Below are 27,886 nucleotides of genomic sequence, written 5' to 3'. Positions count from 1 at the left end.
TTGGAACAGTTCTGAAGAATTCGTGCCTTCCACATAATTCTATAACTCCTGAATAATCCTGAACACCTTCAACAAATCGACGAAAGCATTCTCCAGTTAATCTACACTTGTACAAGTGGCTTCTAATTATTGTTTGTAGAATTTCTCACAATGTTTAAACTGACTCATCTGTAGTTTCTGACTTTATTATTGCAATCGGTTTTTTTTTAACAAGTAGGTAACTTTTCAATTTTTCAGTCGTAGAACACCAAATCCAGTCAGGCAACTGGATTGGAGCTGCTCGGTTAGTTGTCGTGTTGCTGAGCCTCTCATGGTGGGGAGACCGTTAAAGTCATCCGCCCATTCGATGGCTTTGCCACCCTGAATAGTTGTTTCAAGTTATGCTCAACATGGTAGTAATGGTTGGTGGACAATTGGCAGCACTCAACAGGAGGTTCACGTGCCCATATTTAACCTGATGCCTCAGGTCTTTCTTGGAAGTATTTTCTTTGGTGATTGAGGGAAAGCATTGTCCTTGCACTCAAGGTGAAAGTGAATGCCTGTGGTGGCTGCAAAGATGGGCGGTGAAGAAGACAGAGGAATCCATGCATCTGCTCGAGAAAGAGTGGTGCATTGGAGTGGACTGAATGAGGCACATTGAGATAGTTGTACCTTTGTAGAATCACCGCACACAATTTTCCTGAACAGAATCCATGCTCCAGCGAGGCTATATGATCTCAGTTATGCAGCCATCCTTTTGTCAACCCTTTGTATTACAATACAAGTTCACCAGTCCACAAGTTGTAGGAGTAGAATTAGGCCATTCGGCCCATCGAGTCTACTCTGCCATTCAATCATGACTGATCTCTGCCTCCCAAATCCCATTTTCCTGCCTTCTCCCCATAACCCTTGACACCCATTCTAATCAAGAATTTGTCTATCTCTGCCTTAAAAGTATCCACTGACTTGGCCTCCACAGCCCTCTGTGGCAATGAGCTCCACAGATTCACCACCCACTGACTAAAGAAGGGTACAACTTGCTTCCATTCTGCACATCACTATTTCTCCAAGTTTGTAGGGGGAAGCTATCAAGACAATATCACTTTGGAGATAGTGATAACATCTCATATAGAACTTGGTATCGTAACCCTGAAGTCACAAAAGTCCCAGAAAAAAAAAAGCCTGGAGAGTCACTTTGTTCTTTTTGTACGAATTGTTTGGTGTTATTAAAGAAATGATTTTGTTCTTAGGTGGTGGTCGGAACCCAATTACTCCACGATTCATGAGGCACTTTAACACTGTGACTATTAACGAGTTTGATGACAACTCCATGTACATAATATTCTCTCGGATCCTTAATTGGCAATTCCACTCAAGGTATATAGGACCATTTTAAGACTTAAATGTTGATATGGACTCGGGAATGTTTCACTCACTTTTAAATAACATAGTGTAAATTAGTGTAAATAACATAGTGTAAATTATCTCAGTCAACGTCGAAATGCCAATATTAAGAAGATTTAGATTGATTCCCTCTTGCTAATTTTTCTCTCTTGGCTTTTTCATTCTTTTGCTTTCACATTTAGGCTAGAAATGTCACCAAAATGACAATGTTCCATCCTATTTAAAAATAAATATTCCGTTTACTATTTCTTTTCGAGGAAAAAAAAAAGTGTCAGTTCACTCATATGCACACAAAGGAAATTTCTGAGTAGCATTTAAAATGCATATTGAGGTTTCGGATTGTGCCACTGAATGTCTTACCAACATTGTACTAACGCTGATTAAATTATGAATACATGCCCGGTGCGGCTCGGCCGTTGGACTTAACATCGCCCGGTGTGGCCGCGGGACGTTTCGGTGCCCGGGGCGGCTCGGCCGGGGGGCCTTCCATCCCCTTGCGGGGGCTGTGCGTGTCGTTTGCCTCGGTAGGGGTCAAGCTGCCTGTCCGTGGGTGCGGGGGGAAGAGAGGGGAAGTTTTGTTGCCTCCATCACAGTGAGGGGGTGTTTGGAGTCACTGTGATGGATGTTTGTGTTGGGGTCGGGTGTCCTGTGTTCTTTTCTTTTTGCTGTATTTTGTGTGACTGCTGAAATTTCGCTCGGTGTTGTGCCGAGTGACAATAAAGTGTTGTTATGTTATGTTATGTTATGTTATGTTATGTGGCATGTGTGTCAAAGAGTCAGTGGGATATGATGCCAATTCAGAGGGTGTGAATGCCTTATTCTGACTTTAAAACTTCGTTGGAGGGTATCAAAAGCGGGATATGAAAGACTTCTGAATTGTCACCTGCAGGGACAGTATTTATTTCACAAAATGCTGGAGTAACTCAGCAGGTCAGGCAGCATCTCAGGAGAGAAGGAATGGGTGACGTTTCGGGTCGAGACCCTTCTTCAGACCCGAAACGTCACCCATTCCTTCTCTCCTGAGATGCTGCCTGACCTGCTGAGTTACTCCAGCATTTTGTGAAATAAATACCTTCGATTTGTACCAGCATCTGCAGTTATTTTCTTACACTACCTGCAGGGACAGTGATCACCGGTATGCATGTTTCCAGGGCTGCACGATGGTGCTGCAAGTATGATTGGAAATTTTAAAAACACTCCATTGTTTGCCCTTTTGGTTCGCCATAGGTTCTAGAACATATAATAAAGAACAGTACAGCACAGGAACATGTGCTTAGGTCCACGATGTCTGTACCAAATGTGGCTCCAGATTAATCTCATCTGCCTGCATGTGATCCATATCCCTCCTTATCCTGCATTCATGTGCCTGTTGTGCTAAGGATTTCATTGTTCTATCTCGGACACATGACAATAAAACACTCTTGAATCTCTCTTGTCTCTCTAAAAGCCTCTTAAAATGGCACAATCACTTCCGGCACCACTCACGGCAGCACATTCCAGCAACTCAACACTCCCTGTGACGAAAAAAAAACTTGCCCGCACATATCCTTTAAACTTTGCTCCTCTCACCTTCAAAGCTATGTCCTCTGAATGAATGAATGAATGAATAATTTTTATTGGCCAAGTATGTACGCATACAAGGAATGTGCCTTGGTGCTCTGCTCGCAAGTAACAACTCGAACATACCGTAAACAATTAAGAATAAAGCATAAAACATAAAACATTAAGAATGCACATTATGGTTTAAACATGTGAGTGAAATAAACTAGAGCAAAACGAGACTACAGGCTTTTGGTTATTGAGTAGAGCCACTACCCGTGGAACAAAAACTGTTTTTATGTCTGGATGTGGCTGTTTTGGCAGTCCGGAGTTGCCTTCCAGAGGGAAGTGCTTCAAAGAGTTTGTGGCCAGGGTGAGAGGGGTCAGAGATGATCTTGCCCGCTCGCTTCCTGGCCCTTGCAGTGTACAGTTCGTCAATGGGAGGGAAGATTGCAGCCAATAACCTTCTCAGCTGATCGAACGTCCACTCTTGGGAAAAGGTTCTGAGTGTCTATGCTCTCTATGCCTCTTACCAGTTTATATACTTCTCTCTGGTCTCCCCATAATCTCTGATGCTCCAGAGTAAACAATCCAAGTTTGTCCAACCTCTCCTTATAGATAATGCCCTCAATTCAGGGCATTCAGGGTTGTGCAATGGCTCCAAAGGCTCCACATATTTCCTATAATGGGGTGACCAGAACTGCACGCAATTCTCTAAATGTGGCCAAATCAGAGTTTCATGATGTTGCAACATGATTTCATGACTCTGATGCTCAATGCCTCAGCCAGTTAAGGCAAGCGTACCAGACACCACCTTTACCATGCTATCTACTTGTGGTGGACACAAAATGCTGGAGTAACTCAGCGGGACAGGCAGCATCTCTGGAGAGAAGGAATGGGTGACGTTTGTGGTGCCATCGTCACGGAGCTATGAATCCCCCTCCCTCCCTCCTCCCTCCCCCTACCCCCCTCCCTCCCCTCTCCCTCCCCCTCTCCCCCCTTCCACCCTCCCCTCCCCCTCCCCTCCCCCCTCCCCTCCGCCCCTCCCTCCCCCTCCCCTCCCCCCTCCACACCTCCCTCCTCCCTCCCTCCCCCTTCCCTCCCCCCCACTCCCCTCCCTGAGGTCCCTCTATGAATCAATGCTGTCAAGTATCTTGCCCGCAACTCCATACTTTCTCCTTACATTTGATCTCCCAAAGTGCAACATGTGACACTGGCTTGAATTGAACTCCATCCACCACTTCCCTGCGACTGAATAAATCTTACTCTATTCCTTTGTCCACCTACTGTCCGCTACTCCACCAATTTTTGAGCTGTTTGCAAAGTTACTAACCAACCCATCTACGTTTCACAAACAACAAAGGTCCTAGAACAGATCGGTACATGTGACAATAAAGTACACTAATAAAAAAATTGATTACAGATCCCTAAGGAACAGGAAGAAGGGTCTCGACCCAAAACGTCACCCATTCCTTCTCTTCAGAGATGCTGCCTGTCCCGCTGAGTTACTCCAGCTTTTTGTGTCTATCTTCCCTAAGGAATAACACTGGTCACAGTCCGTCAGCCAGAATAAAACCTTTCCACCACTACCCTCTGTCTTCTCTGGGTAGGCCAGTTCTGAATCCAAATGACCAAGTCACTGTTGATCCCAGGCATCTATATCTTCTGGATCAGACAATCATGAGGTGCTTTATCAAAGTCTTACTAAAATCTAGACACCAAGAACTGCAGATACCGGTTTACAAAAAAACCCTGCAAATTGCTGGAGTAACTCGGTGGGTCAGACAGCATCCCTGAAGAACATGAATAGGTGACATTTAGGGTTGGGTCCCTTTTTCAGACTCTTCTTTGAAGGAGTCTGAAGAAGGGTCCCGACCGGAGATGCTGCCTGACCTGCTGAGTTACTCTGACATTTTGTGTCCTTTACAAACCGGTTGTACTGCTACAAGTAAGAATTTCATGGTCCCGTTTCTGGTACATATGACAATGAAACACCCTTGATTAGCTCTAAGGAGAACTGGACAAACTTACACTGTTTTCCCTGGAGCGTCGGACTCCGAGGGGAGACCTGTTAAAATTACGTAAAACGATGAGAGGCATTGATAGGGTGGAAATGTCAAAGACTGGAGGGCATTGGATGAAAGTTTAAATATGCAGGGAAAGTTTTTATACGAAGGGTAGTGGGTGCCTGGAACTCACTGCTGGGGATGGTGGTGGAGGAGGTATATAAAGGAGTGGTGTTAAAGAGGTGTTAGATAGGCACATTGATGTGCAGGGAATGGAGGGGTATGGATCATGTGCAGACAGGTGAGATGAGTTTATCATGGTATCATGTTCTGCACAGACATTGTGAGCCAAAGGGCCTGTTCTTTTGCTGTACTTTTCTATGTTCTATGTAATAAGATACTCGTTCCACCTACTGTTGATATGTTTTTCCATTGAGGAAGTTATCTCTTGAAAATCTAAAAGTATATATTTTTAGATGTATCTACATATGCATTTTGTTTTGCATCAATTTTGTTTCTTTTAGGTTTACCTTCCCTCCAGAATTTGACGTTCTGACTGGACAGATTGTAAATGCCACGTTATACGTTTACAAGGAAGCAATGCAGAATCTTCTCCCAACACCGGCCAAGTCTCACTATCTCTTTAATCTACGGGATTTCTCTCGTGTTGTTCAAGGGGTGTGCCTTTCCAGTCCACAGTCAGCAGCAACTCCAGCTGCAATCAAGCGCCTGTGGGTTCATGAGGTGAAATCTTTATTTTCAGGCATTGAATAGGTTTATGTTGATTAATTTTCAGTGAAAGTAATATTCTTGTTGGTCATTTACTGGTACAAAAGAAAATTATGGGACACAGTCATAAAGTTGTACAGCACGGATACATGTCCTTTAGCCACTCATCAATGCTCACCAGTTGTCTACCGGAACTGGTCCCATTTGCCTGTGTTTGGTCCCTATCCTTCTAAACTGTTCTTATCCATGCACTTACGTTCCTCTGTCCCTCTCTTCCCCTCCCCCTTCCCAGATCTCCCACTGTCTTTCTGTCTCCACCTACATCCTTCCTTTGGCCCGCCCCCCTGACATCAGTCTGAAGAAGGGTCTCGACCCGAAACGTCACCCATTCCTTCTCCCCTGAGATGCTGCCTGACCTGCTGAGTTACTCCAGCATCTTGTGAATAAATACCTTTGGCATGCACTTAAGGATGTAGGTAAGTTAAATGAATAGGAAAGATATGGAGTATATTGTGGGAAATATGAAATTGTCTATTTTGGCAAGAAAAAGTGGTGAAAGATTGAAGAGATTTGAGATGCAGATAAACCTAAGTGACCTTGTCCATGGTTCACATCTGGGGGCAGCAAATAATTAAGAAAGTTAATGGAATGCTAGTTTATTGCAGTGGGAATTGATTGCAAAGGATGGAGATTATGCTTCAATTTTACATCAAAGAGTCCACATTTTGGAATACCACGTACGGTATTGATTTCCTTATTAAAGGAAGGATATCAATGCATTGAAAGTAATTCAGAGACTGATAACTGGTATGTTGTTTTGAGGAATAACTATGCTAGTATCCACTAGAGTTTAAAAGAATAAAAGGTGATACAATTTAAATTTATGAGATCCTAAGGAGAGAGGAAACTGTTGGAATCTTTAGCAAACACCTTGCTGGAGGAACGCGGTGGTGGAGGGAAGTTGAAAGCGTACGTTTGGGTTAGGATCATCCTTCAGGCTGATGGAGTAAGGGGAAGAAATCTGGGAAAGAGAGGTGGGGGTGTGGCAAAGGCCGGCAAGTTATAGGTGACGAGGGTTGATTAGCAGACGGGTAGATTAAGTGACAAAGACTAGAAGTGAAAAGAGAAAAAGTGGTGTCAGATAAGGAAAAAAAGAGACGTGAAATGTTTTCAAGAGAGAGCTGGATAGAGCTCTTAAGGATAGCGGAGTGAGGGGGTATGGGGAGAAGGCAGGAACGGGGTACTGATTGAGAGTGATCAGCCATGATCGCATTGAATGGCGGTGCTGGCTCGAAGGGCTGAATGGCCTCCTCCTGCACCTATTGTCTATTGTCTATTGTCTATTGTCTATTGTAAAGACCAAGGGAGGGATTTTGGTAGAATGAAGCAGGAGGAGGTGAAAGAGGGCATAGTAAAAGAGAAATATGGCACGTGGGTTGGAGATGAGCGAGCAGAACAAGGTGATTAGTGTATTTGGAAATGAATTGTAACCTCACATGTGGGGATAGAGGCAGGGGAAGGAATGGTAGGGTTTGGGAGGGGAGGGTGTGCGATCCTGAGGTTTTTGATAGGAGAGGAAGATTCCTCAATGGAAGAATCTCAAACTGGATGTGACTTTCAAAACCTCTTCCTCTCTCAAAGGGCAGTGGAAGCAAGTCTTTGAATATTTTAATGACAGAGCTGAATAATTACTTGATGAGCTAGGGATGAAAGATTAAACAGGCAGACAGGAATGCCTTTTCGGTGGCATTTTTACATTTGTTAGAGATGTTAGAAACTCTGCTTCGGTCAACCTCAGAGGCAGAGAATTTCAAAGACGCAATCTTGGGGGAGAGAGAATTTCACCTCATGTCTGTCATAACATCGACCCACCAGAGGAAATATGGTCTCCACATCCACCTTGGTGATAGAGGTCATGGGTTTGGGCTAGGCAAGAAACTGCAGTGTATCTTCTTGCTACTGCGGCCTGGTGGTGGAGGAATGAGTTTTTAGGATGGGTGCCGTCAGCAGCTGCATGTGCAGTAGTTGCGAATGCTTCAGTCTTGCCTTTGACACTTAGATGCTGGGTCTCACATGTTGCCAATAGAGGCGATCGTAGATCTGCCATCTCTCCTGAGCTGTTCATTTGTCCACAACCGTTACCGTGAGGGGAGGAGGGGAAGACAATGGGGGGCCCAGCGTGGGGGCACTGCCGTGAAGGATGGTAGGAGAACAAAGGGGGACCCGGTGTGGGGGGGGCACTCTCGTTTAGAATCCTCTGCCCAGGGGACAAATCTGTGTTTATTTGTTTGTTTGTATGTTCATTTGTTCCGGTGAAGGCGCTGAGCTCACGGCAGCCAGCCAACAGTCGCTCGTCTTTTTCTTTTAGTTTTCACTTATAATTTCAAGTTTTTGTGTACCTTGTGTGTTGTGACTGTCGGCAGACCAATTTCCCTCCGGGGATGAATAAAGTTTTATCGTATCGTACAATTAGGTGCACCGTCGGTGAAGAGCTTTGATCTGATCCATTTATTGGGCAGATTATCTATTGTGCAACGGTTGTATACCTGCACCGCAACCTCTTCAAGTAGGTTGTTGCTTTTGGTGCTCCCATGTGCCTTTCAGCACTCCTTTGTGAGTTCAAAGTCTAAAGATTATTAAGGGGTTGGACACGTTAGAGGCAGGAAACATGTTCCCAATGTTGGGGGAGTCCAGAACAAGGGGCCACAGTTTAAGAATAAGGGGTAGGCCATTTAGAACTGAGATGAGGAAAAACTTTTTCAGTCAGTGAATCTGTGGAATTCTCTGCCTCAGAAGGCAGTGGAGGCCAATTCTCTGAATGCATTCAAGAGAGAGCTGGATAGAGCTCTTAAGGATAGCGGAGTCAGGGGGTATGGGGAGAAGGCAGGAACGGGGTACTGATTGAGAATGATCAGCCATGATCACATTGAATGGCGGTGCTGGCTCGAAGGGCCGAATGGCCTCCTCCTGCACCTATTGCCTATTGTCTAAAAGCTGCTACTTAAATGCAAGTATTTTTCTTTTGGTGAATCAGTCAAAAGTAATTACCATTATTTTATAACCAAATGCAGGTTTTACGAGTGTATTATGATCGCTTGGTAGATGATGCAGATCGAGCTTGGCTTGTTGATTGTCTTCAAGCAGTGATGAACCTCCAGCTGGAGGAGAACTTCAATGTGATTTTCAAACACCTGGATGCTAATGGTGATGGCCAAGTGACCGAAGATGAACTTCGCAGTCTGATGTTTTGTGACTTCAGTGACCCAAAAGGCGAAGACAAGGGATATCGGGAAGTCCTTGATTTCAGCAGTTTAAGGAAAGTGGTTGAGGCTCACTTGGATGAGTTTAATAATCTCAGCAAAAAGCCAATGAATCTGGTGATATTCAAATTTGCAATCGAGCATGTGTGTCGAATTTCCCGTATTCTGAAGCAGCCACATAGCCATGCTCTGTTGGTGGGTGTTGGAGGCAGTGGTCGCCAGTCACTGACCCGTCTTGCAGCACACATGGCAGATTACCTTCTGTTTCAAGTGGAAATTTCCAAGAGCTATGGCTCTTACGAATGGCGTGAAGATTTAAAGCAAATATTCCGTAAAGCCACCGAAGGTGAGATGCAAGCTGTCTTCTTATTTACTGACAGTCAGATTAAACAGGAGTCGTTTCTGGAGGACATCAACAATTTGTTGAATGCAGGGGAAGTGCCAAATCTCTTTGCAGTGGACGAGAAGCAGGAGGTCTGTGAACGCATGCGTCTAATTGACCGTCAAAGAGATAGATCCAAGCAGACTGATGGCAGTCCATTGGCGCTCTTCAACATGTTTATTGAGCGCTGCCGGAATCAATTGCATGTGGTTTTAGCAATGAGTCCCATTGGAGATGCTTTCCGCAACAGACTGAGGAAGTTCCCAGCGCTTGTCAATTGCTGTACTATAAATTGGTTTCAGGTAAGTGCTCACTTGTATTTGACGAAGGAAGAATAGCAGACAGTCTAACCCTAATGCCTGTTTATTCAATGAGAGCATGAATGTCTATTAAATTCATCAACCCATCTCTGCCCCATTTTCCTTACGATATTTAAATTCTAAATTATAATTAAGTTCTAACCTTCTGTTTACCTGGGAGGACTGCTGGTGCACCTGGATGGAAGCGAGGGAAGAGTGAAAGGGACAGGTGAGGTATCTTCTGCAGTTCCAAGAGAAACTGTCTGGGGGGGGAAGCGGTTTGGGTGGGAAGGGATGAGTGAACCATGGGGGTTGTGAAGGGAGTGATCTCTGCGGAAGGCCAAAGGGATGGAGATGGGAAGATGTGATACTGGTGAGATCACATTGGAGGTGATGGAAATGTTGGAAGATAGTGTGTTAGATGCAGAGGCTGGTGTGGTGAAAGGTGGGGACCAGGGGAACTCCATCCTTGTTCTGTCCGGGGGGGAGGGGGAGCGAGAGCAGAACAATGGGACATAGAGGAGACGTGGGTGAGGGATCCATCTATGACATCGGGGGGAGACACATTTGCTGAAGAACAAGGACATCTTGGATGTCTCAGAATGACAAGCCTCAACTTAGGAGCAAATGCGATGGAGAAGGAGAAATTGAAAATAGGGGAGAGCATCTTTGCAAGGGGCAGTGTGGGAGGAAGTGGTCCAGACAACTGTGGGAGTTGGTAAGTTTGTACTGGACATCAATCGATAGACTCAAAATGCTGGAGTAACTCAGCGGGACAGACAGCATCTCTGGAGAGAAGGAATGGGTGACGTTTCTGTTAGATGCAGAGGCTGGTGTGGTGAAAGGTGGGGACCAGGGGAACTCCATCCTTGTTCTGTCCGGTATGTGTCCACCGTGATGGAGACAGAGAGATAAAGAAAGGAGAGAGAGGTGCTTGAGATAGGCCAAGTGAATTTGAGGGCATGGTGGAAGTTAATGGTAAAGTTAATGAGATCAATCTTTGATGTAGTGAAGAAAGAATTGGGGGATGAGGCCAGTGTACGATTGGAACAAGGACTATTTGATGATACCGACAAAATGCAAGCACAGTGCTCATGCAAGTTCCCATGGCGAGAGCTTTAATTTGGAGGAATTGGGAGGAGTCACAGAAGAAGTTGTTGAGAGTGAGGATCTGAGGGTGAGGGCGAAAATTGATTGCGCTACTGTTCAGGGAAAAACCGGAGGGTCTTGAGACCTTTCTGGTGGAGGATGTAGCATGGAAGCAGGCCCTTCGGCCCAACATGTCCTAGCTACACTGAATGTCCATGGTAAAGATGAAGCAATGGATCACCTTTTACACTACCATTGACTTGTTTTACCTCATTGTGTTTTTACACTAATTCTGGATTTTTTTTTTTTTTTAATTTTATTTCTTTTTCAGAATTTATGTATAATGTATGTTTTTTTGTGCTGTCTGAGTCTGATGCTTTAGGCAGGATTTTCATTGTACCTCACCACACTTGCGCAAAGGACACTAAACTTGACTTGACTCAAATCGTATTAGGTCTTCATACCCTTTCTAAACTGAACACCTTACTCTAGTTGTGACTAAACCAATGTTTGATACAGATTCGGCGTAACTTCATAGCTTTTGTCTTAATGCCTTTGTTTATAAAACCCAGATTTACTAATGCATTCTTAATAGTTTGCTCACTTTCAAAGAATAGTTTGCATGTGCATGCTAATTTCTGTTTCTGCATACCCTTTAAAAAAAAAGTTATGTAGCCTGCCAAAATCCATTATTTTGCTTCTAAGTTTATCTGGCAAGTGTGGGCCTATGAGCCTATCTCTTTGCTTGAAATCATTTACCATTCTCCATGCCGTTGACTTTTAAGGTTTAGCAACTGTGAAATTGTTCTTTATAATCTAAGTCCAAATTATGAATGTATATCACGAAAAGTCCCCTTCTCCAGTCAGAAACACAACAGTCTACCACTACTCAGCTTCCTCGACACGAGTGAATTTCATATCCAATTTGTAATTTTCTTTTTTATCCCATTAGTTTCAATTTTGTTAACATGTCTATTATACGGTACTTTATCAAATGCCTTTTGAAAATCCAAATATCAAACATAACTACATTGCGCTCATCAATCCTCGCTGAAACCATATTAAAGAAAATCTCAGTTAATATTGATCAACATAAATCACTGCCATGAACCCGGATACCCACAGTTACCAGGGCTGGATTCAAAGGTGCTTTGTCCCTGACCTTTATTTTAAATCCGTTGGCACCAACATCGAGAGCATTTACAAAAAAATATCAATTTGGTTTAATGGCAAGGTTTGCTATCAAAATATTTCATGTTGGGATTTTGGGTTAGCTATTTATTTGCTACTATTTTATTTCCAATGTAGTCTTGGCCTGAAGACGCTCTGGAGGCTGTGGCAAAACGTTCATTGGGAGATATTGAAATGTCAGAGAGGATACGTATGTGCTGCATTGATATGTGCAAGAGTTTTCATACCTCAACAATTGAAATATCTGAAACATTTTATACTGAGCTTCAGCGGTACAATTATGTAACTCCTACTTCTTACCTGGAACTGATCTCCACATTTCAAGCCCTACTTGAGTTAAAACGAACGTAAGCACAAATTAAATGGGCTATTTTTTAAATTATGGGTTTTTCAAAAATGGTCTGGTGTTTGATAATCTGGTTAGATCAATTAGATTAAGATATCTATATATTAAAACTCTCGTTTGTTATCTTGTTTGTGACTGAACTTCAGCCAAAACGGTACACGATAGCGCGACAATTTTAGGCCCACCTTACTCACCGTCAACACTTTAAATGTAAAAATGGTAGTTTTATTGAAATTGGTGTTATATTTTTTAAGTTATTCATTTTAAAGGTTTTAAAAACCAGCGCATGTGCAGTTGGGGGGGCTGCCTGAGGGAGGGAGGTGGGGGGGGAGGAGGAGGGTGGATAAGGGGGGTTGAAGGGGAAGAGGGGAGGGGAGGGGGGGGAGGAGGGGAGGAGAGGGTGCTGCACCAATGCAAGAGAGGTTTGGGCCCAACGGGTCCACTTGGTCTAGTAGAAATATAAAATTCTTCATTGCCATAACAAAACACGGGAAGAAATGATACATTTGCAGAATGGTTGTTCAGTTGGTAAACTTACTTAAAAATAAATAAATGCAAGTTGGATAGAAAGAATATTCTTCAAAGAATAGGAGGATAAAGTGGAATTGGTCACATGTTCACAAATCATTGAACCTAGCAGTGTTAGTTTACAAGACCAACAAGAATCTACACGACAATTTCTCTGACCTCCCCCTTACGTTGAAAAACAGAATGTTTTTTAGATGTTAAGATTGAAGTAGACAACATTGTTCAGAGCGATGGGGGGGAAAAAATTAGCAGGTCAAGTGACGTTTGTGAAAAGGGAAAGAGTTAATGTTTTAGATTGAAGTTCATTCGTCAGAATTGGAAAAGTGAGGGAAAAAAAATTACTTTTAAATTGCATAGAGAGTCAGGAGGCGGTGGGGAATGTGTATTAATATCTCTGATAGGGAGAACCCATAGTTGTGCAGGTGATCTGTTCTCAAGGAAGACGTGGTGGATAGATTAATGAAGTAAGGGACAGTCAGAATGAGGAAACATGCAACCGCTGTAACACGCAGAGCTGCAGGAATGCCATTCAGGTTAGATCATGACTGTAGAGAGAATAACTGATGCAATATTACAGAGTGATTGTCTACAACAGATCTGGAGAGTTCTGATAGAAAGAGAGAAAACAAGTTGAGGTTGATAGACACAAAATGCTGGGGTAACTCAGCGGGACAGGCAGCATCTCTGGAGAGAAGGAATGGGTGATGTTTTGGGTTGAGACCCTTCTTCAGACTCTTTTTGGTTTAAACCGCATCTGCGGTTCCTTCATACACAAGTTATTTGAGGTTGTTTCTCCACAGTAGAGGAGATCCTACTGAGAGAACTGAATGAAATAAACTAGATGCGACTGCAAATGAATTGCTGAGAGGTTACAACACAGATGTTACATCTTCAGTTGCATGGGAAAGTGTTGTATGAAGAGGGGCGATTATGGAGATGGAGGAATGACTCATGAATTCAGAAAGAAATGGTGTCTTCAGAATCCTGGAAACGGAGGGGAGGAGATGTGTCTGGTGGTTTATTCTCATAATGGGTGGTGGAAATTGTGAAGGATGATCTGTAGAGTGCAGAGTGGGGTAGAAGGGGAGGAGAAGGGGAACTCTACCCTTGGTCTGCTCAGGAGTGAGAGGGGTGATAGCAGAGGTGTGGGAAACAGAAGAGATGTGATCAAGGATTTGATCAAGGTCTCAACCTGAAACGTCACCTGCCCACCTTCTCCAAGGATGCTGCCTGACCCGCTGAGTTACTCCAGCACTTTGTGTCCTTTTGGGTATTAACAAGCATCTGCAGTTCTTTGTTTCTACTGATCAATGACTGTCCCAACACTGGTACAGGGGAAACCATAGTCCAGGAAAAAGTAAACATATCAGTGGCAGCTATGTTAATAGACAATAGGTGCAGGAGGAGGCCATTCGGCTCTTCGAGCCAGCACCGCCATTCAATGTGATCATGGCTGATCACTCTCAATCAGTACCCCATTCCTGCCTTCTCCCCATACCCCCTGACTCCGCTATCCTTAAGAGCTCTATCCAGCTCTCGAATGCATTCAGCGAATTGGCTTCCACTGCCTTCTGAGGCAGAGAATTCCACAGATTCACAACTCTCTGACTGAAAAAGTTTTTCCTCATCTCTGTTCTAAATGGCCTACCCCTTATTCTTAAACTGTGGCCCCTGGTTCTGGACTCCCCCAACATTGGGAACATGTTTCCTGCCTCTAACGTGTCCAACCCCTTAATAATCTTATACGTTTTGATAACATCCCCTCTCATCCTTCTGTTGCAGAAATACCAGATTCGCACGAACTGTCTGAGTAGAACTGAGTCAAAGGAAGGAAGTATAGTTAAGATAGCAGTGGGAGTATGCACTTGTAATGGATGCTTGTTACTAACCTATCCTCTGAGATGATAATTGACAAATTCAGAAAGTGATGGGAAGTCAGAAATGGACCATCTGAAGATGAGGGCAGGGTGGAAACTGTCAGTAAATATTCCAGTTCTGCAGAAATGCAAGAAATAGCACCAATACAATTATTGATGAACTGAGTTGAGAGAAGGTACTCGAGTGGGATTGAAGCCAGGACATTCTATGTATTCTACAAAAAGACGGGCATAGTTTGGCCCATTTTCCGAGGGATTTGTAAACACACAATATTAAAACTCAAACTATATCCAATAATCAATTAAGATGGCAAATGGTATGGTTTTTATCACGAGAGTTAGAATATAAGAATAAGAAAAGCTTTCTGTGGTTGTATGGGAGTTTGAGACCATCTCTGGAGAACTATACCTAAAGAAGAGATTGTTCAAAGTAGATTCATGGCATTGATCTTTGCATGAGCAGATTGTCCTGGAATGGGCCTTTACTTCTAAGAATGTAAGCCCATCCTGCTCTGAGTGGGTTTGATAGGATAGACACAAGAGACACTACATGCAATTACGCATTTTTGCCTGTCTTTCATCTTGCCATCAGAAAAGTGACAAGTTGCAAAAAATGATATAGCATTTGGTGCATCTTTCACACTTGTTTTTCAAAACAGGACAAATCAAACCTTAGATCCCCTCTCAACCTCTTACTCCTTACTCTAAACCTATGCCCTCTTGTTTTAGATACCTCTTTTATGGGGAAAAGATTCCTATTATCTACCCTATCCATGCTCCTCGTAATTTTGCAAATCTTTATCTAGACCCCTTAACCTCCAAGAAAAACAAATCCAAATTCTCCGCATATCTGCAATGCACCATCTCAGATAACATCCTAGTGATTCTCCACTGCACTCTCTCCAAATCAATCATGTCTGTATAGTGTGGCAACCAAATTTTACTTTAGACTTTACATTATAGACACAACATGGAAACAAGCCCTTCGGTCCACTGGGTCCATGCCGACCAGCGATCACCATGTACACTAACACTATCCTACACGCTAGGGACACTTTACAATTTTATTGAAGCCAATTAACCTACAAACCTGTACGTTTTTGTCATGTGGGAGGAAACCAGAGCACCCAGAGGAAACCCACGTGGTCACAGGAGAACGTACAAACTCTGTACGGACAGCACCCATAGTCAGGATGGAACCTGGGTCTTTGGCATTGTCAGGCAGCAGCTCTACCGCTACGCCACTGTGCTGCCCTGTACGCTGCTGCAGCTTAACTAATGTTTTCAAATTATATCATAATTTCCCCATACTTACAACAAATTCCCCAGCTAATTAACCTTGTATACCATCTACACTATATTATCTATCTTTGCCGCCACCTTCAGGAATCTTTGGACATGTACACCCATGGTCCCTCTATTCTTCAATACTATCTAGGGCCCTACCATTCATTGTGTATGTCCTACCCTTAATAGTCTTCCTAAAACGCATCGCTATGTACTTATGAAAATCAAATTCCATCTTCCATCTCTAAGCCCATTTTCCAATCTGATCAATTGGGCGGCACAGTGGTGCAGCAGTAGAGTTGCTGCCTGACAGCGCTAGAGACCTGGGTTCGATCCTGGCTACGGGTGATGTCTTTACTGAGTTTGCACCTTCTCCTTGTGACCGAGTGGGTTTTCTGAAGGTGCTCCAGTTTCCTCTCACATTTCAAGGACTTGCAGGTTTGTGGGTTAATTGGCTTATGTATATTGTCCCCAGTGTGAAGGGTAGAACTAGTGTACAGGTGGGTGGTCGATGGTCGGCGTGGACTCAGTGGGCCAAGGGGCATGTTTCCATGCTGTATCTCTAAATTAAACTAAAACTAAACATTTTCATCCTGCAGCCTGGGCGGCACGGTAGCGCAGCGGTAGAGTTGCTGCTTTACAGCGAATGCAGCGCCGGAGACTCAGGTTCGATCCTGACTACGGGTGCTGTACTGTAAGGAGTTTGTACGTTCTCCCCGTGACCTGCGTGGGTTTTCTCCGAGATCTTCGGTTTCCTCCCACACTCTAAAGACGTACAGGTATGTAGGTTAATTGGCTGGGTAAATGTAAAAATTGTCCCTAGTGTGTAGGATAGTGTTAATAGTGTTAGTGTGCGGGGATCGCTGGGCGGCGCGGACTTGGTGGGCCGAAAAGGCCTGTTTCCACGCTGTATATATATGATATGATATGATATGAGCCTGGCTATCCTATTCACGATCAACACCACCAACAATTTTTGACTTGTGCTCTAGTCTGGAGATTTAGATTTAGAGATACAGCGCACTAACAGGCCCTTCAGCCCACCGTGTCCGCGCCGCCCAGCGATCCCTGCACATTAGCACTATCCTACACACACTAGGCACAATTTTTACATTTACCCAGTCAATTAACCTACATACCTGTACGTCTTTGGAGTGTGGGAGGAAACCGAAGATCTCGGAGAAAACCCACGCAGGTCACGGGGAGAACGTTCAAACTCCGTACAGACGGCGCCCGTAGTCAGGATCGAACCTGAGTCTCCGGCGCTGCATTCACTGTAAGGCAGCAACTCTACCGCTGCACCACCGTGTCGCCTATATCATCTGTTGCGATGCGTGTTGCAACTCGTTTAAAAAGCCAAGATGGTCATTGGGGTTTTATGATCAGCAAAGCAATTAATTTGTACGTTGTGTATAATGTTCTGAATATTTTGTCCTTAGTGAAGTAGTGAAGATGAAGAGGAGATATGAAGTTGGTCTGGAGAAACTGAACTCTGCTGCATCTCAGGTTGCTGTCATGCAGGGTGAATTGGCAGCCCTGCAGCCTGAACTGATAGTTGCAAGTGCAGCAGTGGATAATATGATGATAATCATTGAAAAAGAATCCATTGAGGTCTCGAGAACAGAGGAGATTGTGAAAGCTGATGAACTCATTGCAAACGATCAAGCCATGGTAGCAAAAGGAATTAAAGATGAATGCGATGCTGATCTGGCAAAAGCATTGCCCATTTTGGAAGCTGCACTTACTGCCCTTGACACACTGACCACACAGGTAAGGAAAGCACTTGTTTTTGGTGGACCTCAGAAAGACAAGTAATGCATTTCCGGATTCAGGACACATTGTATATTTTCCAAATATAGAGCAGCTGGGTTATTTCAATATTTCTGAATTTATATTTTGGAAAGTCAAACATCCCACTTATTGAAATTTAATTGTAACGTTGTCATTAGTCAGGACTTTGCCATTGTGGGCTGAAGGAGATGATACACACAAGTGTCACCAAAGAAATAAAATCACAAGCCATTTTTTTTTCTCCACGATTTTCTCGATCTTTGGCTTGTACATTTAGTGTAATATATTATATATATATATATATTGCAACAAATTGTGAATAGGTAAAATGTTACTGAAAATTGCAATCTGTCCTGTTATATATTTCTTGTAGAAATTGGTTTACAATTGGCCTGGCCTTGCCAGGGTGTTCATCATCTAACCTTGGTTAAAATTAGGGAAAAGGCTTATGAAACTGATGCTTATCATAGAACTACAAAGTTCATATCAGGGCTGTCTGGCGGTGCAGCGGTAAAGTTGCTGCCGTACATTGCCAGAGACCCGGGTTCGATCCTGACTATGCGCGCTGTCTGTACGGAGTTTGGACTTTCTCCCCGTGACCTCGTGGGTTTGCTCCAGGATCTCCGGTTTCCTCCCACACTCCAAAGACGTACAGGTGTGCAGGCTAATTGGCTTTGAATAATTGTAAATCGCCCCTCGTGTACGTAGGATGGTGTAAGTGTGCGGGGATCGCTGGTCGGCACGGATTTGGTGGGCCGAAGAGCCTGTTTCCGCACTGTATCTCCAGACTATTGTCTATTGACTAAACTAATCTAAACTGGTTATATAAAGTCTGACATTTTAATGTTGTAGTCATCCTCCTCACTTCCCCAGATCTTGCAGTCACAAGGTATCATAGTATCTGCCACAGAATGAGGCTCTTTGGTCTGTTCGAGTTAGAGTCGTACAGTACAGAAACAGGCCCTTCAGCCAGTCATATCCATGCCGAACATGATGCGTCATCTAAGCTAGTCCCGTTTGTCTACACTTAGCCCAACATCCCTCTAAACTTTCCTATCCATATACCTGTCCAAATGTCTTTTAAATGTTGTTATTGTACTAGCCTCAAATATTTTCTCTGGCATCTCCTTTCATGTACCCACCACCCTCTCTGTGGCAAATATTGTCCCTCGTGCTGTGATTAAATCATACTCCACTCCACTCACCTTAAAGTTTGCCCTCTGATACTTCATTTCCCTACTCTGGGGAAAAAGACTCTTGCATTCGCTCTATCTATTTCCCTTATGATTTTATTCACCTCCATAAAGATTACCCTTCAGCCTCCTGCACTCCAAGGATTAAAGTCCCAACCTGCTGAAATTCTTGCTATAGCTCAAGAATTTGAGTCCTGGTTACAGCCCAGTAAATCATCATCTTTGCTTCCTTTCCAGCTTGTTGGCATCTGTCCTATAGCAAGGTGACTAAAACTGAAAACAATACTCCCAAGAGCTACCTCTCCCTGGATCCCATGTGAACTAACCTTCCAGAGAAGCTTACTTTACTGTGCAAAACCTCATCAAAGGCCTTTATGAAGTTCATATAGATCATATCTACAGCCCTGCCCTCATCATCAACTTTCTTGGTTACTTCTTCAAAAACAATAACTCCCATGTTCCGTACAAACCATACTGAATATCTCTAATAAACCCCTATTTATCCAAATCTTATCCCTCAGAATTCTCTCCAGTAACTTTCCTACTACAGATGTTAGGCGTACTGGTCTATCGTACCAGTTTTTTCTTGCAGCCCTTCAGAAATAGAGGCGCATTAGCCACCCTCCAGTCTTCTGGCAGTTCATTGTCTGATGTTGATTGTCAGCTATTCATATAACGTGATCCAGCCCAGGAAATTGATCTGCCTTCATACTTTTTAGGACATCCAGCGTCTCGACTATGACTGTAATGTGGACTAATCTCAAGACATCAAGCTTAATGTTTCAAAGTTGTGTCCTCTTCATGTCTTTCTCCACGGGAAAAACAGAGGAGAAATATTCATTAAGGACCTTGCCCATCTCCTGCGGTTCCACACAAAGACGATATATTTGGTGTCTAAGAGTCCCTATTCTCTCTCTAGTTACACATTTTACTTAAATATCTTTCGGTTCCCCTCAATCTTATCTTCCAGAGCAATCTCATACTCCGTTGTTGCTGTCCTGATTTCCTTTTGAAGTATGCTCCTCCATCCTCTATACTCCTCCAGAGATGCAGTTGATCCTGGTTAACGGTACCTATTCCATTCTTCAGTCACTTGCCCTGCCGTATAGTTCTAAAAGTGGTCAAGCTTTGCCCTCTTCCTTGAAGAGCCTTCAGCATATTGCCTGAGGAAACTTTCCTGAACATACTTGGTAAACTCCACCCTTGATTTTATGACTATCCTTGTCTATATTGAGAATGTTAAAATCCTCTACTATGATTATTGGCCATGCAGCTGTCTGCATGCAATCTCTTGGCATACTTGGAACATAGAACAGTACAGTACAGGAACTGAGCCTTTACTGCACCTTGTCAATGCCAAACATGATGCGGAATGAGACTAATCTCCTCTGCCTGCACATGATCCATGTCCCTCCTTCCACATGTGTCTATCTAAAAATGTCACTACCGTATCTGCTTTCACCACCACATCTGGCAGTGCGTTCCAGGTACCCACCACTCTCTGTAACCAAAAAAATTGCTCTCTACATCTCCTTTAAACCTTGCTTGTCTCACATTAACAAGCAATACCCTCTAGTCCTTGACATTTTCATCCCAGGAAAACAGTTCTGACTGTCTATGCTATCAATGCCTCTCATAATTTTACATACTTATATACTCTGGTGTTCCAGAGAAAACAATCCAAGTTTGGTCAACCTTGTAGCTAAATAAATGACACAAAGTACTGGAGTATCTCAGTGGTTAGGCAGCATCGCAAGATAGGGGATGTTTTGGGTCCAGACCTTTCTTCAGACTGAAAAGGGTCCCGATCTGAAATGTCACCAGAGATCCTGCTTGACCCGGTGAGTTACTCCAGCACGATGTGATTTTTTTTTGTAAACCAAGACCTGCATTTCCTTGTTTCTCCTTGTAGCTAATACCCTCTAATCCAGGAAACACTCTGGTAAACCTCTTCTGCACCCTCTCTAAAACCTCTATCCTTCCGGTAATAGGACAAGCAGAACTGCACATAATACTCCGAATGCGGCCTAGCCAACGTCCCACAAAGCTGCAACGTGACTTCCTGCTCTTATACTACATGCCCTGACCATTGAAGGCAAGCACACCATGCACCTTTTTTTTTTAGTCATTCTATCTGCTTGTGTTGCCACATTCAGGAAGCTATAGGCTTGGATGCCAAGATCCTTCTGTCCACCAGTGCTGTTAAGAGTCTTGCAATTCACTTTACACTTTCTCCTCACAATTCGATCTCCCTCTAATTTTTCCCTTAAAATCCCACTGACTATTTGGTGGTCTTTAGTACACTCCCAGCAATGTGATCATTCTGTTTTTATTCACAAAATGCTGGAGTAACTCAGCAGGTCAGGCAGCATCTCGGGAGAGAAGGAATGGGCGACGTTTCGGGTCGAGACCCTTCTTCAGATTGATGTCAGGGGGGCGGGACAAAGGAAGGATATAGGTGGAGACAGGAAGGGGGAGGGGAAGGGAGGGACAGAGGAACTATCTAAAGTTGGAGAAGTCGACGTTCATACCACTGGGCTGCAAACTGCCCAGGCGAAATATGAGGTGCTGTTCCTCCAATTTCCGGTGGGCCTCACTATGGCACTGGAGGAGGCCCATGACAGAAAGGTCAGACTGGGAATGGGAGGGGGAGTTGAAGTGCTCGGCCACCGGGAGATCAGTTTTTATTTCTCAGCTTCACCCATACAGCCTCACAGGACTATACTTTAGTGATGTAATTTCAGACTACTGTTGTGATGTTCTCCTTCATCAATAAAGTAACTCTCCATTTTTGTCTACCCTACCTCAATCTCACCTGAACCCTAGAACATTAAGCTGCCAGTCCTGTCCCTCCCTTAGCCTTTCTGTAATGGTTATAATATCCCAGTCGCGTGTACCTATCTATTCCTGCACTCTCTGCCTACTCCCTTTCCCTTTCCCTTTCCTGGTGGTCATACATCTACTTTCAGCCAGCACCTTGGGCATGACGAAATGTGTAGGAAGGAATTGCAGATGCTGGTCTACACCAAAGATGGACACAAAATGCTGGAGTAACTCAGCGGGACAGGCAGCATCTCTGGAGAGAAGGAATGGGTGGCGTTTCGGGTTGAGACCCTTCTTCAGACTACCTTGAAATCTATCTTCTCCAATCTTCCTTCGGCATGACCACCTGTTGAATCAATCCCAGCTCCCCTGAGAGCAAACCTGGAAAGTGATATATAATGAGATATGAAACAGCAGTAGCATTTCCCATATTGCAGGTAATGGAACACTAAAACGGAATGCATTCAAGAGAGAGCTAGATAGAGCTCTTAAGGATAGCGGAGTCAGGGGTATGGGGAGAAGGCAGGAACGGGGTACTGATTGAGAATGATCAGCCATGATCACATTGAATGGTGGTGCTGGCTTGAAGGGCTGAATGGCCTCCTCCTGCACCTATTGTCTATTGTCTATTGAATTTAGATGATCTCGTGTGTCGGTTTAAAAGCTGCAATCTTGCATTTAAACTGTTGTGCTGCCACATGGTGTGTTCCTGTTCTTTTTAGGATATCACTGTGATGAAATCTATGAAGAGCCCTCCGTCTGGAGTAAAGCTGGTTATGGAGGCGATTTGTATTTTGAAAGGAATAAAGGCAGATCGAATTCCAGATCCTACCGGGTCAGGTAAAAAGATTGAAGAATTCTGGGGTCCAGCCAAGAAGGTGCTGGGTGACATGAAGCTCTTGCAGTCTCTCCATGAATACGACAAGGACAATATTCCTTCAGCATACATCAATATCATTCGCAGCAAATACATAACGAATCCAGAATTTATTCCAGAAAAGATTCGCAATGCATCCAATGCCGCTGAGGGTCTTTGCAAATGGGTCATTGCAATTGACTCTTATGATAAGTAAGCAATTGCAATTGGATTATAGAACATGGAAATCATTTTTGTATTCACAGCTTCAGCTTTACATCTGCATGAGATGGAATCTTTTTTTTTTCTTCTCCTCTTTTTCTAGAGTAGCTAAAGTTGTGGCTCCGAAGAAAGCAAAACTAGCATTGGCTGAAGGTGAATTGAAAATAGCCATGGATGGGCTCAGAAAGAAACAAGCTGCACTTAAAGCCGTGCAAGATAAGCTTGAAAAATTGCAGGAGAATCTGGAAACAAATAAACAGAAGAAAGCAGACTTGGAAAATCAGGTACTTTATATAACAGTTATCAGAACCATTGGGCAAGATGAAATCTATCAATAAGTAAGTCTTCAGGAGGCACACGCAATTTGCATTGAAGGGAGTAACTAAGATATGTGTGAAGCTGCTTTGCAAAAGGTTGAAGACAAATAATAAACATGTAGCTATTGAATGGAATATGAAATGCATGACATAGAATTACACTGGAAATCGTACGCAGAAACAGATAATTTGACTGAATCCGACTGTGTTTACATTTCATCTTCTCCTGAAATATTTACAATTCCACCTGCCTATTTTATTTTAGGATCAAATGTTCCCCTTTACTTCAGCCAACCATATAAGCACCAGGAACTGCAGATGCTGGAATACCAAAAAATAACACACTGGAAGTGCTGGAGTAACTCAGCAGATCAGGCAGCATTTCTGGAAAACATAGATAGGCCTAGGCCTAGGTCAAGGCCTAGTCCTAGATCCATTTACCCCTGCTGGAGCTTGCAGTGGCTAACCATTTTAACTCCTCTTCACATTCACATACCAATCTTTCTGTCCTTGGCCAACATGAGACTACATGCAAATTGGAGGAACAGTACCTCATATCGCATTTGGGTAGCTTATAACCCAACAGTATGAGCATCTGAATCCTTCAATTTTAGGTAACAATGCACCCCCCCCCCCCTCACAACTAGTCCTTTTCCCCCCCTTCTCTTCCCTGTGTTTCACCTGGATACTCACGCCTATCTTCCATTATCCCACCTTCCTCCCCCCCCCCGTTCCTTAATAACCCATATCCCTTCATCTAGCTTCACAATTTACTCCATCTCCATGTCAACCTTTTGTCGTCTTTTATTATCTATCCTTTGTCCACCCGCCTGCCAATAAAAATCACCCTCATCTGTATCCACCTATCACTTGCCATGCCTTGTCCTGCCTCTATCCCTTTTTTTCCAAGTTTCTCCCTCCCACTAGCATTCGTCTGAAGATGAGTTCTGACCCGAAAAATGCCTTCTATCCATGTCTTCCAGAAATGTTGACCCACTGAGTTACTCCAACATTTGTGCATTTTATTTTTAGCCACCTATATAACATATTCTTAAATGTTTATGGTCCCTACTTCAGTCAAATGAAGGACGACACACTGGCGCAGCTGTAGAGTTGCTGACTTGCAGCGCCAGAGACCCGGGTTCGATCCTGACAATGGGTTCTACCTGTACCGGTTTTGTATGTTCTCCTTGTGACCATGTGGGCTTTCTCCGGGTGCTCCAGTTTCCTCCCACATTCCAAAAAGATGTGGGTTTGTAAGTTAATTAACTTCTGTAAATTTTCCCTAATATGTAGGATAGAACTAGTGTACGGGTGATCGTTGTTTGGAGCGGACCCAGTGAGCCGAAGGGCCTGTTTCCACATTGTATCTATAAACAAAACTAAACAATTACTCTGCCAGTATATTCCACGGCTCCTGAATCACAGTTCTAAATGTTTCTCCTTCTCTCAAAACCAAATCATTTATATTTAATCTTGCATTAATGTACCCCTACATAGATTCTTCCTTTAATCTCCTTTATTCTTTTGAAAGAGCCCCCATTTTTCATCACTGTCTTGGTCTTAACATCTCTCTGTTCAGCACAATATCCAGGTTGAATACTTCTCCGTTGTTTAAATATCTTTTCTATACTTCACATGTAACTCCAAATGTAGTCTTTGTAACATTGTTGATAAGTTCAACCATATTTAGCCCTATATTCTGTACTTGTCTATTTCCTCTCTTTTCTTCCCTCAACCTCCCTCCCCTATCCCTCTTGACACATCCTCCCCCTCCCCTCTCTCCATCCGGTCAGTCTTAAATTCGTAACTTTTGTGAGCTTGCGACAATAACGATACCTTGCCTTCTAGGTTGACCTGTGCAGTAAAAAGCTGGAGCGTGCAGGTCAGCTCATTGGTGGGCTTGGTGGGGAGAAGACGCGCTGGAATCTGACAGCCAAAAATCTAGGACGACAATACACGAATCTAACCGGCGATATCCTGATTTCTTCAGGAATTGTGGCATATCTAGGGGCATTTACTTCGATTTACAGACAGGTAAACTAAAAATAAGATAAAGTTAAATTTGTGCAAAGATATAAATTTTCACCAATATTTCTATGCAATCTATTCTTAAACTTCTATTTTTATAGAACTTTTTATAAACTTTTTAAAGTTTTATAAACTCATTTTTCATAAAATTGATTTTATGAAATGGTAATATTTTTTTAATGTTTCAATTTGAATATTAGTATTCATATTTCAATATTTTAATGTAAGATGCAGATTTGCCAAAGGGTTGAAATCATGTTGTTTAGATACCCTCACATTGTCCCAGTGCAGTATTCAGTCTCCCCACTCATGAAAAGGAGTCGCCCTTGCCTACTCGAAACCACAAGAAGGAGATCAATGTTATTGAAATAATGTTGATGTGGATCCATTTCTGAAATTTTAGGTGTTTCAGATTTAAGAGTTGCAGGTTGGATTTCTGAACTGAAGAGAAACAAATTAAGATTGTTGTCTTTCTAGGCTTGTTCATGAGCCTGGTGTTAGAAAAATGAAGATAGTCACAAAAAGCTGGTGTAACTCAGTGGGAACAGACAGCATCTCTGGAGAGAAGGAATGGGTGTCATTTCGGATCGAGACCTGAAGTCTGAAGAAGGGCCTCGACCCGAAACGTCACCCATTCCTTCTCTCCAGAGATGCTGCCTGTCCCGCTGAGTTACTGCAGCATTTTGTGACTATCTTTGATTTAAACCAGCATCTGCAAACTAGTTCTCCTACATAGTTAGAGAAATGAAAATGGTCCACTTCTTATACTGGCACTTTCTATGGGGTTGACCACCAACTATGTTGTAAAGAAATAGCCATTGAACGCTTTGTGTAACAATCCAGTTATAACCTGCTGATTGTAATGCAAAACAAATATACATTTATTCATACGAGAATGGACACCCATCTGGTCTGCCCCTTGATAATCCTTTTCCTTTTACCAAACAGTTTAAAAGTAAATTGCACTGTGCGCAACCACAGAAGTGGCTATTATAGCTGTGTAATGGTCACTGATTTTGGACATTGTGTTACGCTAATTGTGCGAATAATAGTTTGTTCAGTTTTGAAGTCTGTGGCCCTGCAACTTTCGTGACAATTAGTAGCAGGAGATGAAACTTTGTTCTCTACTTTGAATCACAGATGTGCTGTAAAGTAATCTTCCAATTGTTTCTAAAATAAATATTAATGAAATCTAACAACTGAAGTAATTTAGGTATCTTTGAAGGTTTCATTTCCAATGTATTCCCCTCCGTCTATTGCACATGCACCATTTCACATCTTTACTGCATAGTCCTTCGATACTTATTTTAATTAACCTGTCTCATATTTTGTAGCAACAAGCAGAGAAATGGATCCGTAAGTGCAAGAAAATGCTCATCCCGTGTTCTGATGATATATCCCTGACAACCACTTTGGGGGATCCTGTAAAAATTCGAGCTTGGAATATTGCTGGATTACCTTCTGATAGTTTTTCCATTGACAACGGCATTATCATATCGTAAGTATTTACGACCGATATTAACAGTTCGACCATTAACCAAGGGGATTATCTTCCACATGGTTGACAGGTCTAGAATTTTGAATGCAAGCTGCTCAAGAAGATCGAGTGGAGTAGTTGTTGGAACTCATTCCAACAGAAGAATGATCTGCTTTCATTAAATGGCTCTGGTGGTTCCATCGCATTGGTGCTCAGATGCATGTAATCACAGAGGAATAGCACACCTTGGCCAAAGTAACATCAGTTACATAATTTGTAACTTTGATAATGTTTGTAATGACTGGGATAGAAACCGGACTGAAACATGGAAATGCAGGAGAGATGAGCATGATTTTTGATATTCAAGGAGGAGTAGATTAAAGGCAACATGACAGGATGGAGGGACTGGGCTGATTCCTCTGATAGTGTCCATAATGTTACATTTGAACAGGTAGTGGCATTACTGATGAGGTGCAGCTAAGCTATTGAGAATGTAAGTTAGCATGGAGCCATCAAGGGAAATTGCATGGACAGTATCTTGGTGGAAACAGGATCGGTGGAGCTGAAGGTGAATTCTCTCATTAGGATTGAGGATGACTTGCTTCCATTTCAGTTCTATAGTCTCTGATATGACAGTTGAAGTCAGTGCTGGACTCTCAGACTGTGCCACAGGTGGTGCTAGATGTGCTTGAAGTTGTGGTGGAAGGTTAGTGTATTGTTTACACTGGATATCTATATGCTCCTGTTGCATGGTCCCATTTTATTATTGATGGGGCCAAGGGAGACATAAATTAATTTGTGAACATCAAAGAATGCATGAAGAGAGATAGAGACAAAAACTACAAAAACATGTACACTTAGGTATACGACAACCTACTTAGTTCTCTGGTAAGTTTGGTTAGGTAGACTAAAGTAGGGGAGGGAAGCTATGGAGGCTGCTGCATGTTTTGTCACGATCTAGTGAGGTAAAGTAAGCAACATTTAGCTTACCTGTGCAACATAAAGCATACTTTCATTCAAACGATAGTCACTATAACTAAAGGCAATAGAGAAACTGTTCGTAGTTCCTGCACCTATTGTCTCTGTTTCTATGTGTAAAAATGAACTGCAGATGTTGGTTTAAACTGAAGATGGACGCAAAAAGCTGGAGTAACTCAGCGGGTCAGGCAGCATCTCTGGAGAGAAGGAATGGGTGACGTTTCGGGTCGAGACCCTTCTTCAGTCCGAAGAAGGGTCTCGACACAAAACGTCACCCATTCC

At 43.1% G+C, this 27,886-nt stretch overlaps 1 protein-coding gene across 1 annotated transcript in view; it reads left to right on the top strand.

Annotated features, from left to right (window-relative positions):
* dnah7 (dynein, axonemal, heavy chain 7) overlaps nt 1–27,886 on the top strand; it is a 215,633-nt gene that overhangs the window by 115,026 nt on the left and 72,721 nt on the right. Inside the window, exons 38-46 of the mRNA XM_078404574.1 lie at nt 1,230–1,356; nt 5,453–5,672; nt 8,729–9,601; nt 11,996–12,225; nt 17,356–17,686; nt 22,446–22,792; nt 22,905–23,085; nt 24,970–25,155; nt 26,484–26,647. Of these exons, the coding sequence (XP_078260700.1) occupies nt 1,230–1,356; nt 5,453–5,672; nt 8,729–9,601; nt 11,996–12,225; nt 17,356–17,686; nt 22,446–22,792; nt 22,905–23,085; nt 24,970–25,155; nt 26,484–26,647 (2,659 nt within the window). The remainder of the gene's footprint in view (nt 1–1,229; nt 1,357–5,452; nt 5,673–8,728; nt 9,602–11,995; nt 12,226–17,355; nt 17,687–22,445; nt 22,793–22,904; nt 23,086–24,969; nt 25,156–26,483; nt 26,648–27,886) is intronic.

The sequence above is a fragment of the Rhinoraja longicauda genome, chromosome 8 (genome assembly GCF_053455715.1).
Source record: "Rhinoraja longicauda isolate Sanriku21f chromosome 8, sRhiLon1.1, whole genome shotgun sequence".
NCBI classification, from domain to species: Eukaryota; Metazoa; Chordata; class Chondrichthyes; order Rajiformes; family Arhynchobatidae; genus Rhinoraja; species Rhinoraja longicauda.
Note: the sequence above shows the minus strand (reverse complement) of the source record. Positions and strands in the feature narration are given on the sequence as shown.